General features: G+C 40.8%; 1 protein-coding gene across 1 annotated transcript; it reads left to right on the forward strand.

Annotated features, from left to right (window-relative positions):
• The first annotated feature begins 3,441 nt into the window (after positions 1–3,441).
• DYNLRB2 (dynein light chain roadblock-type 2) lies at positions 3,442–13,636 on the forward strand. The gene is made up of 4 exons (XM_019980231.2): positions 3,442–3,583; positions 6,024–6,099; positions 12,192–12,359; positions 13,389–13,636. The coding sequence occupies exons 1-4, from the start codon at positions 3,581–3,583 to the stop codon at positions 13,430–13,432; spliced, it is 291 nt and encodes a 96-aa protein (XP_019835790.1). The 5' UTR covers positions 3,442–3,580; the 3' UTR covers positions 13,433–13,636.
• Positions 13,637–13,887: the final 251 nt, after the last annotated feature.

The raw sequence follows: 13,887 nt of genomic DNA on the forward strand, positions 1-13,887 counted from the left end.
GAATTACCCTAGAGGTTGCCTTTGTCCTAATATAAAGTAGAAAATGGCTGATTTTCTGAAACTCTAAATCTGTCATTCTAAAATGGTACTGGGTCAGTTATAATACTTACTGATGTCACTGACATCCCCTAATTCTGCTTCAGTATTAAGAGCAATTTTCAAGCAAACTGTTGTTGCTGTTGCCGTTTAGTCGTAAGTCATGTCCAACTCTTTTACAACCCCATGGACTGTAGCGGGCCAGGCTCCTCTGTCCAAGGGATTTCCTAGGTAAGAATACTGGAGTGTGTTGCCATTTCCTTCTCCAGGGGATCTTCCCAATCCAGGGAGTGAACCCGAGTTTCCTGCACTGGCAGAGAGATTCTTTATCACAGAGCCATCAGGGAAGTCAAAGAATCTAGTGTACACTTTTTTGAGCAATATCACTAGAGTACTAGGAGAAGTTGTGTTTAAACTGACAAATAATGCCTTATTTTATGAGAAAATGGGCACAAAGTATACTCCTTGGCTCATTATTTAGTATTTGCCAACTGGTAGGAATGCCAGTTTCTATATGGGATGGTACTGAAAATACCAAGATAAAACTCGAGCTCATGAAGTTACCTGGGTTTCTTCAGATTAAACAGAGAGTAGAAACAAATTATTAGAGAGATTCCAGCATAAAATCATCTCACTTTCACAAAATTATATGTGAAGAACAGTAGACTTTATCTTCGCATGTACCACAACTTTGGTGGTCACTTCAAGAGTACTTGCAAAAAGTATTATTCATTAAGTCTTTCACTTTAGTTCAAAGTTATTGAACTATAGTTAGCATTTACTGTGGGTCAAAAGAAATGGTGAGGGGATGAACAGAAGAGAAAAAGAGAAACAGAGGTTCCCATACACTGAGCATGGGTATAGAGAACGTGATAGATGCTGCCAAGATATTTTATACAGCACAGTGCTGGATATTCATTATAGTCCCTCAAAAAGCATAAAAATTAAACCATGCTACCTCCAAGGAATAATTAGAAGTGAAAATCAATACGGAGAAAATGGCTCATATTCTCCTCATTGATTTTCTGTGCACAGTGAGTCAAACTTGACTGTTTGTTGGAAGTCAGTTTGGCTACTACTTATTACTTTTTTCAGCAGTTGGATACTCCTGCCAGTGCCTTTCATGCCGGAGTCTCTCTTTGCTCTAATCACAGCTGTCAGCTATCGAATGAGTTTGATACCCTGACTTCAGAAAGGAGGGGATTCGCGGACCACGCATATGCAGTCAGTTCCTTCATTAAAGCTGACTGACATCAGTGATAATACGGAGCACTGCCACTGATTTTTAGAAGCAAAACAAATTGCTGCACAACCAAGTAGGAATCTCCTGGATCTAAAACACCCAGAGAGCCCAAGAATCAGTGTTTATACAATTTATCCAGTATTGCAGTATATGCCTGCACTTTTATCACTGAAAAGCAAACAAGTTATCAGTGCAGAACTAGATCTGCAAACATACACACCAGCTCCTCCCCCAGAATCTCAGTTGCCCATTCCAAATGACCTTGGCTGGAGTGTCAAATGTGGAGTGACAAGGCAGTATGAGTTAGCCATTGTGACTTGGCTTTTTGAGAAGCAGTAAGTTTCTCAAAGGAAAAAAAAAAAAAAATTGAAGCAGAACTAGAGCTTCAGCGAGTGTTTCTGTACATAACATAGTATCATCAAAGGGTAAGACTCCAAGTTGAAATGGATCATCTAGTCCCAAGCCAAGTTCAAAATTTTTCCAGGGCATCCCTGACCAGGAAGACAAGGACCTATTCAGATTCTAGATGACTTCCCTAGCAATAACTATGCCTTGTTTGGTGTAACGTACTTATTGGAAACAAAAGCACAAACTGAGTCAGTATTACAGGGAGCTGCTATAGCGGGGTCCCTATGGAGAAGCAGTCCCAACTTGACCATTTATATTTAGTGCATGCATGCTCAGTCGCTAAGTCATATCCAACTGTCTTTTGATCCCATGGACCAGGCTCCTCTGTCCATGGGGTTTTCTAGGCAAGTAATGGAGTGGGTTGCCAATTCCTTCTCCAGGGCATCTTCCCCACCCAAGGATAGAACCTGTGTCTCCTGCTTGGCTGGTGGATCCTTTACCACTGAGCCACCAGGGAAGACCTGTCTAGAGTTCAGTCATTCAAGTTCTCTTCAAACCCCAGGACCAGATGCCGACCCAACCACAAAATTTTCCCACTGTGCCTCAGGTACACTCTGTCTCTTCCTCCCAGACTACCAAGATACATCAATGCCCCTCGGAAGACCAAGAGACTTGTAACCATCCCTAGTTGACCTTTAACTTGTTTCCTCCCTCAGTTCCTCCAATACCCAATGGACTGCTCTTCTACGGAGATTTGCAGAAACTCAGCACTAACCTGCCACTTTTCAGCAACTCAGAAATGTGGGCAAATGGCTTTGTAAAAAATAAAATAAAGTTCTAGTGGGTTAAATATAAGTACTGGGTAGTAGCAGCTCTACAACTGAGGGAAGAGCAGCTCGGGGGTGGTACAACCACCACGAGAACCTAAGACGTTATGATGACACTTCACCTACGGTGTTGGGGGTTGCTGCTGCTGCTGCTAAGTCGCTTCAGTCGTGTCCGACTCTGTGCGACCCCACAGACGGCAGCCCAACAGGCTCCCCCGTCCCTGGGATTCTCCAGGCAAGAATACTGGAGTGGGTTGCCATTTCCTTCTCCAATGCAGGAAAGTGAAAAGTGAACGTGAAGTCGCTCAGTCATGTCCGACTCTTAGTGACCCCGTGCCTGCAGCCCACCAGGCTCCTCCATCCATGGGATTTTCCAGGCAAGAGTACTGGAGTGGGGTGCCATTGCCTTCTCCATGTTGGGGGTGGGGAGATGTAATTTAATAAATATATATTTACTATATACATACTTATTGTTTGTGTGTGTGTGTGTGTGTGTGTGTGTATGTCTTCAATTAAAAAGAAATGCGCTTGGTGGGCGGGGGAACAAATGTGTCAGCCCTGACCCGGCAGCGCCTCAGCAACTCTGCGGGTCACAGGGCAGCTGAGTCTATACCTAATATCACCCCGGGGTCAGACGGAACCACGCCGGTTTATTTGCTCCAGAACACGTATCACACTTGGACAGTACTGCTTCGTTTGTCGCGCATTTTGTCTGTCTCCCGTTCTAGAATGTACCACAGGCCCAGAGAACGGGACACGGTAAGTGGTCAATAAATCGTTCTTGAACGGGGAATTGGCGGTTACCGAACGCGTACCTCAAGGAATGACTGACTGAAACTTCGAACGAAAGAATCGAAGCCTGGCCTAAGTACCTCAGTTCTCCTCAGCTCAGGTGAGCGCTGGGGACAACGGTCCCCAGCCCCTGGCTACGGCAGCCGAGAAGGTCAAGCCAGTTCCGGGCGGAAGTGCAAGCCCCGCAAGGCCCGCCCCGCGCGCACGCAGGCCCGGGTACCCACGCTTCCGGGAGATCACTTCCTCCACTGTCTCCTAGCAACGGCTGGAAGCGTTGTTGACATCCGAGGCCGCAGTGGCGCAGGTCTGAGCCCAGAGTCTCGCCGCCCATAAGATGGTAAATCCGAGATCTCTGTCAACAACCCGCCCGCCAAGGGTGCCGACAGGCAGGGTCCCTTCGCTGCCCAGTTCTCGGGGCCGCAGGGAAGGCTAGGAGCTCCAGAAGCTTCTTGGAGGGGCACACGGAGACGCTGGAGGGACCAGAGGGGGCGACCGTGGAGGAAGGGAAGATGTGTAGATGGGGGGAGCTTTCTTGGGGAATAGATATCGAGGGGTGTTTTCTGGGAGTAATACTCGAGGAGGAAGAATATCGAGAAAGAGACACGGAAGGGATGAAAGATCCTGAGGGGAATGAGTAATCTCCTCGACAGCGAGGGAAGTTTGAAAGGGGAAGAGGCACCATGGAGGAGAGAAAAATCACCCCGAAGGGAAAGAAAGACATGCGACAGCGCAAGGGAATGGAGAGGGGCGAGAAGGAGGAGCTGTTGAGGAGAGAAGAAAGAAAAATAGAAAAGAGGAAGTAGGGATGGGAGAAGGGAGGCGAAGAAAAGGAAAATGGAGAAAGAGAAAGGTCGAAAAAGAACAAACCGAAAGTGTTTTTGGTGTTTTGTTTGTTTGTTTTTAAGGAAGGAACAGGTATTGGCGATGGGAATTAAGAGACTATATTATGAGGGCTCAGAAATCACGAAAGGAAAAAACACCTGGGAAAATAGAGGGACAGGCTGGGTCGAGCAGGGAGAGAGAAGTAAAACAGAAATAAAGAGGTCAGCGGATCTTGTAAGGAGCTGTGGACGTTGTCCTATAGATGGCACAAAAAAAGTAGTTATTTAATCCCCTGTACAGGTACTATGCTTTAGTGCAGTGTTTCCCAAAGTGAGATGCAAACATGAGTTGCTACTTTAAGATGGCTCAGAAATACCAAATACCACAGAGTGAATCACATCAGAGAAAGTTATTCCTCTTTCATTTTTTTCAGCCTCTAGACTATATCCAGGAGAGACTTTCTGGCACTTTTAGGTCCTTTTAATACTTTGGCCACCTCATGCGAAGAGTTGACTCATTGGAAAAGACTCTGATGCTGGGAGGGATTGGGGGCAGGAGGAGAAGGGGACGACAGAGGATGAGATGGCTGGATGGCATCACCGACTCAACGGACATGAGTCTGAGTTAACTCCGGGAGTTGGTGATGGACAGGGAGGCCTGGCGTGCTGCAATTCATGGGGTCACAAAGAGTCAGACACGACTGAGTGACTGAACTGAACTGAATGCCACTATCATCTATCTATCAAGTAGTTTTGATTTTTCACCTGAAGTGCAAACCTCAGGCTCATAATTTTCATTGGAGTAGAATTTAATAATACGATCTCTCTTTTTTTATGATTATTTCTGCCTGTGACAAATGATACAGAATTTGCATTTGTGGTAGCGATGTATAGTTTCCTTTTAAAATGCATTCATTTAAACTTTTAGCAGTGAGATAATTCTAAAAATGTGCTGGGTGAATAATATAGATGTTATTTATAATGGCAGAAATTGAAAAGCTGGTACACGAATGCCTGAAATTCAGAAAACACCTGCTATAGTGGTGGAAAGAGGAAATAAGTGCTCCCGCCCACATTAGGGTCAAAAGAAAACTGAGTCAAAAGAAAACTGTCTTTGACAAAAGTAACATAGCATTCACCCATACAATGTTGTAAACAAAATTATTTTATAAACTCTCATCAAAAGACTCTGCAGAATACTGTTTGAATTCAGAATATCCAGTGATTACTCTGTTATGAAAAATATGCAGGCTGGAAAAAATATTCTTTAGTTTAGCATTTGTAGAAGGAAATAAACTGGTACAATATAGTCTATGCATAAGATTCAGAAAGCTAAATTTAAAACCCAGTAATGGGATTATAACATTTATGGTTGAACATTCAGCATGCCCTGAGATCCAGGCTATAGTTACCAATAGAATCCTGGGATACATTGTTTTCACAGAATATTTTTAATTTAATCATCTGAACTCCCAGTTAGATGACATTTACAACTGAGAATATGATTTTTTATTAAGTGATGCTTTTAGAAGGAAGGAGGTCGTAATATAGCTCTATAAATATTTTTTTAAATCTATAATGTAGAAATGGGATTTTTTGTGTGAATACAGAAAGATCAATGAATGAAAGATGACCCGAGCAGATTTCTGTTCAACATAAAGGATACTTTTCCAGTGAATAGAGACAGATAAAAATGAAGTGCGCTCTTGTAAGGCAAGATTTCTGTCTCAACAAAAGTTCGGGGCAAGATATTTTTCAGGGTTGTATGTAGAGAGTCTTATATAAGTTTGCATATGGGTCTTGACAGTTTGAAAGCTCTCTTCCAAAAGCTGAGATTTAGCATCCAATACCTTAGTTTAAGGAGACAGAGGAGTAGGGATCTTTCTAAACATTACTCTCGTTAGGACTGGGATCACCATGAAGACTCTGGTTAATTTTTTTCCTGATCTCTTCCAGGCAGAGGTGGAGGAAACCCTAAAGAGGATCCAGAGCCATAAAGGGGTTATAGGAACAATGGTTGTAAATGCAGAAGGTAAATACATCACAGGCTGCCTTCTTGACACGCAGAAGCAGACCAAGAGCCTTTTTTTCTTTGAAGTCTTAGGCAAACATCTTGGAATTTTAAGTCAAAAGTATATTTTACATATTTTAGCTGAATCATTTACTTATCAAACATCTATTGAGTGTCTGTTAATTACATGCCAAGCACTCTGCTAAAAGGTAGGGAAATAAAAATTTTAATGTATATATATTCCTAAGAAGTGCTGTACATTGTCTAATTTTTAAAGCTTTGGTAAACTCTCTTCTAACATTTCAGGAGGAGCTATGAAACTATTACAATGAAGATAAGAATACCATTGTTGGCAGTTTGCTTTCATTTTGAAATTGTAAAGCGTACAGAGTTTCAATCTTCATTTGAAAAGAAACCGTTCCTTCACCATAGTAAATGAAATCTTTGAGAATTAATTTTAATGTAATTTATAGTATAGTCTTCATGGTTATAGTTAAAGGAGGGCCAATACATTTCCACCTATGAAATCTGTAGACTTATTCCAGAAACTTGCCTATTAACAGTCCACAGAGCCTTCTCTCTGGCACGTTGTTCCATGCTCAGCTATGGTGGCAGCCTCTTAAAGGCTTCTGCTGGCTTCATTGCTAATTCAGGCATCTGTAAGGGCGAGAGGTGCCACAGATCCCAGAACGTTAGTTGAAACAAGAGTAGCTACTTCACATAATTCATGGTATAACCATGGAATTGGCACACTGCCAACTCGGTGCTTGGCAACGGACTCTCACAGCTAATCATTATTATGGAGCAAATCCATCAATAAATATTTATTGAGCAACTACCCACTGAAAGTCTGTTTAAGCTCTCAACTTCAATCCCTTATTATTAAAAATGGAAAATAACCCAATTTACTGATGATTGTGACAAGTAAGTGAAATAATAATTGTCAAGGGCCTGGCACAATACCCAATACTTAACAGAATTGTAATGAAGTAGTTCTGTGAATGTGGAAATTTTTAATTTATTTATACAGATAAAATATTTGATGTGTTTTACAAAATAATAAAATTTAAAAATGCTCAATGTCAAGAGAATGTCAAGTAATAAATTCACCCAGCTTGAGTGATCAGGAAGGAGAGGTTTTAACATCAGCCTACAGGTAAATCAAGAGCTATGCCTAATATTTCCTGGAGGCCATCCAGTCTGAGTCCATTGTTCTGGTTGAACTGATTTTAGTTCCAGGCATTTGCATAAGCTCTATCACACCCCCTAAGATTTGAAGGACTTCACAGAGAGGCTGTATTTGTTTTCTTTGGCTGCCATAACAAAGCACTACATACTTAGTGGCTTAAAAAGATTAGACGTTTATTCTCTCTCAGTTCTGGAAGGCTAGATGTTGAAATCAAGGTGTCAGTGGTCCAGGCTCTCTTCAAAGAAGCATCCTTCCTTGCCTCTCTCCCAGCTTCTGGTGAGTTCCAGCAATCCTTGCTGTATGTTTGCTTGTAAACACATCACTCCCACCTCTGCCTCCATCATCGTGTGCGTTTTCCTCTTCGTACTCTTTTTCCTCTTCTTATAAGGACCCCAGTCATTGGGTTAGGTCCCACACTGATCTAGTATGACCTCACATCTTCAAAGACCCTATTTCCATATAAGATCACATTCTGAGGTTTAGGGGAGGCTTGAAATTTGGAGGGGACTCTATTCAACCCATCTGGTGGCTCAGACAGTAAAGAATCTGCCTGCGATGCAGAGGACCTGGGTTCGATCCCTGGTTCAGGAAAATCCCCTGGAGAAGGGAATGGCCACCTACTCCAGTGTTCTTGCCTGGAGAATTCCATTGACAGAGGAGCCTAGTGGGCTACAGTCTATGGGGTCTCAAAGAGTCAGATACAACTTAGCAACTAACTCAGGTACATTCATTCACCAATCCTGACACCGAGGACAATGTATCTAAAGGCAGACTTAGTCTAAAGTTCATAATTCTGGCAATATGCTTTAAATGTTGGAAAAATATCCATACCTTTTGATCTGTAATTCCACTCCTGGGAATTTATTTAAGGAGTAATGAAGAAAAGATTTAGGTGCAAAGGATCTCAGAGAGGCATCATATATAACAGCAATAAAGCGAAAGTCACTCAGTCTTGTCTGACTCTTTGCAACCCCATGGACTATACAGTCCATGGAATTCTCCAGGCCAGAATACTGGAGTGGGTACCCTTTCCCTTCTCTAGCAGATCTTCCCAACCCAGGGATAGAACCCAGTTCTCCCACAATACATACACAGACAAATAGGTAAATAAATCTCTCCCAACAGTAGGGAAATTTTTGAATTAATTATGTAATATTTACTCAATGAACCATTACTCTATTTAAAATGTTGAAGAATATTTAAAGTCATGAAAAACTACTCACAATATTAGATGAAAAAAAAGCAGGAAACGAAGCAGTACCCAGTATTTTTAAATCCTAAATACAGCCAAGCACACATACACACTGAAATATGGAAGAAAAGGCAGGGATGTGTTAACGGTGATTATCTCTTGAGCAGTTGAATTAAAAATGACTTTTATTTTCCTGAGGTCTCTCAATTAACACTTTTCTCATCCAAGGGTAACACAATATTATTTTTCATACTCATTAACTTCTAATTAACCTCTACTAGGAAAAGGTTGTGTTAAGGTTCGGGGCACTTTTCTGAAAGCCAAATTAACCTTTTCCCAAAAAATACAAATGAGGGGCTTATTTTTATGGTCAGATTATTAACAACCAGAGTGTATGACAAGGATGTTTACTAATAGCATATAGTATAAGTTGTGTGACTCGAATGAAATGAAATACTCCATCTCAACAGCCTACTCAAGTTTAAATGAACGTGCCATTTATTACAATGTAGCTTTGCAGCATTCAGAAGTCCCATGAAATTTAACACTGTAAATATTTAACTAAGCTGCTGTTTGTGTGTTCTTGCTCTCTACCAATGGTTTTAGTTGACTAATTCCCAGTAAATCATTTTAACAGTTTTTTAGGTTTTTGATTGTGGTGAGGTAAGCCTTCTACCATGTTATACATTTAAACTCATTCTCTGCCATGTGCAGCAGAGTCCTTTGGTTTCACTATCTGAAACATAGACTTATCCATGACAATGAAATGAGCTTATCAGTTTAACCCAATGCTGAGGGGTGTAGGTTTTTGTTAGATTCTTTGTTAACACTGGTTCCCCATTTATAAAATAATTCATTGTTTACAATATTACAGTCCTGATCACTGAACTAGATACTGGTGAACATGCATATTTGTTTCCCAGACAGTCATATCCGTTGTATATTCTTATGTATATAAGCCTGATTTCTGCAGGCTCTTAATTTTAAATATTCTTGACATTTCTAACAATCCATCATTTGGATTTCATTAGATTTTATCCAGCCATCCAGCCATTTCCTTTTATTTTTGAAATATAATCTAGCAACCAAAATACAAGTGTACAGTTGAAGAGTACCACCTTGGTGGGATCATAAAGATTCATATTTTTAAAGCAGTGTCGTAAATTTAGGAATATTGAATTTATACTCTTTGTTCTAGAAGTTACATTTGAGGAATTTATCCTACCCACAAGTATATACAAATGTGAAATGGCATCCACACAGATATATTCTGTCGCCTTGTTTATAAAAGGCAAAGATTGGGAACAGCCCAAATGCTTGGCAGGAAGATATATTAGTTACGTGCATTACAAAGCATCCATTCAACAGTCACATTATACAGCCATTAACAGGAATGCCCTAGCCTTATGTGGACAGAAGGCAACAACTTTCCAAGTGTATCAAATGGAAGAAGTTAAGGTACAGAATAGAGAATGATACAGTTGAAGAATGCAAATGTGAACAGACTTAAATAAACTTAGACTATCTCTGCAAGGACACCAAAGAAACAGAGCAGTGGTTACCTCTCAGAAGAAGTGGGTGTGTTTTATACCATATGCTATAATTACTTCCTAATAAATTATTTTTTAATTACTTCACATGGTCCCAAGCAAGAACTCAATAAATATTTGTTGATTGATATTTTTTCCCCAAGGGTCCACAGCAATATGAAGAACTCCAAGAGTTTCCACAGTGCACACTTATTATTCAGGAAGGCTAGGTCTATTATTTATTGACTTGGATCATGAATAGACTGACTAAGTAGGCCCGAGCATCTGATTCATAATCTTGTCATCTGCACTTTAAATAATTTATTCTGCTTGTATTTCTTTTTTGACACTGAGCAATGCAGACTTTGTAGATAGTCACTCTTCGTGATGCAAAATAAAACTGTTTGGTCAAAAAGCACCCTTAAAAGGTGGAGTGCTTGCTCCACTTTCAGTCTCCTGCTTGGTAAAGACACACACGTAATGGTTCGCCAGGTGTGAAAGACAGAACTGACTTCTGGAGAGAAAGTGGCCAGCAAACAATAATACAGAAATTAACAAGCTTTCTATGAAACCTTATTTACTGAAAAGGTTTTCCTTATAAATATTGTCCTCCTCATCTTGTTTGGCAAGACCGACTCTGGAGAGAATGAATTTCTTAAAGGGGAAGGAAATTAGTCTGTTTCAGAGTTGAGGCTCTCCAAAGGTTTTCATGAAAAACAAAGTCCCAAGTTAGAAGCACTCAGACCAGTTTCTGGAGCTACATTCTCTGAGGGAAAAAACCAAGAGGGCCACCTTAGCCTTTTTTATTGATGGGCCTTCATTTGGGTTCCTGAGGAACTTGACAACGATCCCAGATTCACCTTCATGTGTCCCCCAAAACTCAAGGCACACTTGCAAATCAAATCCTTGGAATTCCCTGGCTTATTTGGTAGTTTTCAAAATAATATGGAGGTCGGCTCTGATTAGGTACGATATATGTAAAACAGCTAGCACGGCACCTGTTCCACAGTAAGCACAGAGTGACCTGAAGAGAGGCTGGATGGATTTGAATGGAATGAAATTATACTCGCATATTTGTCTGGCTAGGAGGTTTTTTTCTGCTAAATTAATAGCTTCTGTTTTACACTCATAATGAAACAATAGAGCACACAAGTAGCCAAATCTAATCATGCTTAAACCAAGAATGAGTGCAAACCAGGGCATGCCCAGCCAAACTACAGCATCTTTGTGGCTGTGTTTTCTAGCATAAAAATTAAGGTTTGCAAAATACTGTATGAGGAAGTTACAAAGAAATTCTGAAAACCCCTTTTGATACTCTCTAGCAGGTGCAGATACCCCCTTCTATCTCTGTTCTCAGGAAACTAGCACCATGTGTTAAGTGGACTTTTCACAGCTTCTCACGGTGAACTCACCTCACTGTAGACAGGATGCTTGCTGCTGCTGCTGCTAAGTCACTTCAGTCGTGTCCGACTCTGTACGACCCCATAGATGGCAGCCCACCAGGCTCCGCCATCCCTGGGATTCTCCAGGCAAGAACACGAGAGGGTTGCCATTTCCTTCTCCATTGCATGAAAGTGAAAAGTGAAAGGGAAGTCGCTCAGCCATATCCGACCCTTAGCAACCCCATGGACTGCAGCCTACCAGGCTCCTCCATCCATGGGACTTTCCAGGCAAGAGTACTGGAGTGGGGTGCCATTGCCTTCTCCAGACAGGATGCTTAGGGAAATGCATTTCATATAGAAACATGTTACTACTGAAATAATCAATTAACAATTTCCAAAAGATTTGTATACTAAAGTGTTCATCACCATTAGGTACGAAAACAAAAACACACAACCTAACAATCCTATAGTAGGGGGTTGATTATATTATGTTGTATCCAAAGAATAGTAAAGTCTACAGCCATTAAAAATAATGTCGATGGCACCGTCAACAAGGAAAACTTGTATGCTGCCCTTTGAATGAAGAAAAAAGCAACAGTCAAATCTACTTTTATAATTTGATCCAACTAAATTTTTAAATCCATGTGGAGGCAGAAAGATTGGAAGGAAATAAAGTAAAATTGTTCCAGTGAGTAATATGAGTCATCACTTTTTCTTCCTTTTTAAAATTACCAGTATTTTCCAGTATTTCTATGATGCACCTATTGCTTTTATAAAAAGAAAAAAAAAAAAGTTTAACCCATAATTAAATCTTGTACTAGGCATTCCCATCCGAACAACCTTGGACAACTCAACAACAGTTCAGTACGCAGGTCTCCTTCATCAGCTGACCATGAAAGCCAAGAGCACCGTCCGTGACATTGACCCTCAGAACGACCTAACTTTTCTTAGGATCAGATCCAAGAAACATGAAATCATGGTAGCTCCAGGTAATCTGGCCCATTTCATGTCACATTTCAGGCATCTTTCTACTTTACTGGATAAAGGCTTTGTGTCTCAAAGGATGGGGACTGTGGGTTTTAACATGCACTATGACACATCATGTTCCTCAATTAAAAAATGAAGAAGTTTGAATCTGAAAATTCCTTGAAATTAGTCAAGAAGTTGGATTTTGCCCGTTTGTACCTGTTGTTAGTAAAACATTTAGGAGGTATAGATTTCCTGTTACGTAAACTTAGCACACAGACCTCCTGAAGAGTGGGAGAAATATCTCCTATCCAGGGGATAAAGCAGAGGGTGGGTCAAAGGTCTGTTGGGTCTCAAACCTTCCCTGGGGCGGAGCCCATTCACTGGGGCCACTAAAAGCCAGCCACCACAGAAATACTTCTTTCCTCGAAGGAGGTGCATTCACTGTGTTAGTGGATGTCAGTGTAAAACAGGACTCATGTTCCTAAATCTAGTCTAGAGCAAACTTCTCTATAATGCAGCTGTAAAATCAGAGTCGCCCGCAAACTAAATAAAGCTTTACCTGCACCTGTGTTTTCACACAAGGCGCACATTAGAATTGCTTGGAGATCTTTTTAAAAATTTTTACTGATACCTGGAACTCCACCTCAGACCAATAGAATCTGGGGCTGGGCCCAGGTAGCTCAACAGGTGATTCTGATGTGCAGCCAGGCTGGCAAGCCACTGGTCTACACAAGGTCCAAGAGATGTGCTGAAGAGACAAGCAGATGAGCTGAAGCATTCTTTTATTAAATTTAATTTTTAGGGTAGCCTAACACATAAGATGGGCTCCCCTGGTGGTTCAGTGGTGAGGAATCTGCCCACCAATGCAGGAGATGCAGGTCTGATCCCTGGGCCAGGAAGATCCCTTGGAGTAGGAAATGGCAACCCATTCTAGTATTCTTACCTGAGAAAACCCATGGATAGAGGAGCCTGGTGGGGAACAGCCTACGGGGTCGCAGAGAGTCAACCAATTTTTAGGGTGGATTAACTTTGTCCATCTCTCTCCACAGATAAGGAATATCTTCTGATCGTCATTCAGAATCCATGTGAATAGACCTGCAACAGCCAAATTCTGCCCTGTGATGCCAGGCTGAAAACACTTCACTCTTTAAAGATTCCTGAGATTATAATCAATCCAAGTGATCTTTTGGACAATCCTTTCTATTTTTACGTTTAAACTCTTTACATGTCTTATTTAATCCCTTTTGAATGTATTGTAAATTTATAATTTAACTATATAATAAATAAGTTTCTGAAACAGTAGTAAAGATGAATAAAACTAAAAGCTGGTTCTTTGAGAAGATAAACAAAATAGACAAACCTTTAGCCAGACTCATCAACAAAAAAAGAGAAAGAATCAAATAAACAAAATTAGAAATGAAAAAGGAGAGGTTACAACAGACAATGCAGAAATACAAAGGATTATAAGAGACTCTTATGAACAACTATATGGCAATAAAATGGTAACTTGGAAGAAATGGACAGATTCTTAAAAAAGTTCAATATTCC

Source organism: Bos indicus, chromosome 18 (assembly GCF_029378745.1).
Source record: "Bos indicus isolate NIAB-ARS_2022 breed Sahiwal x Tharparkar chromosome 18, NIAB-ARS_B.indTharparkar_mat_pri_1.0, whole genome shotgun sequence".
Classification (NCBI taxonomy): Eukaryota; Metazoa; Chordata; class Mammalia; order Artiodactyla; family Bovidae; genus Bos; species Bos indicus.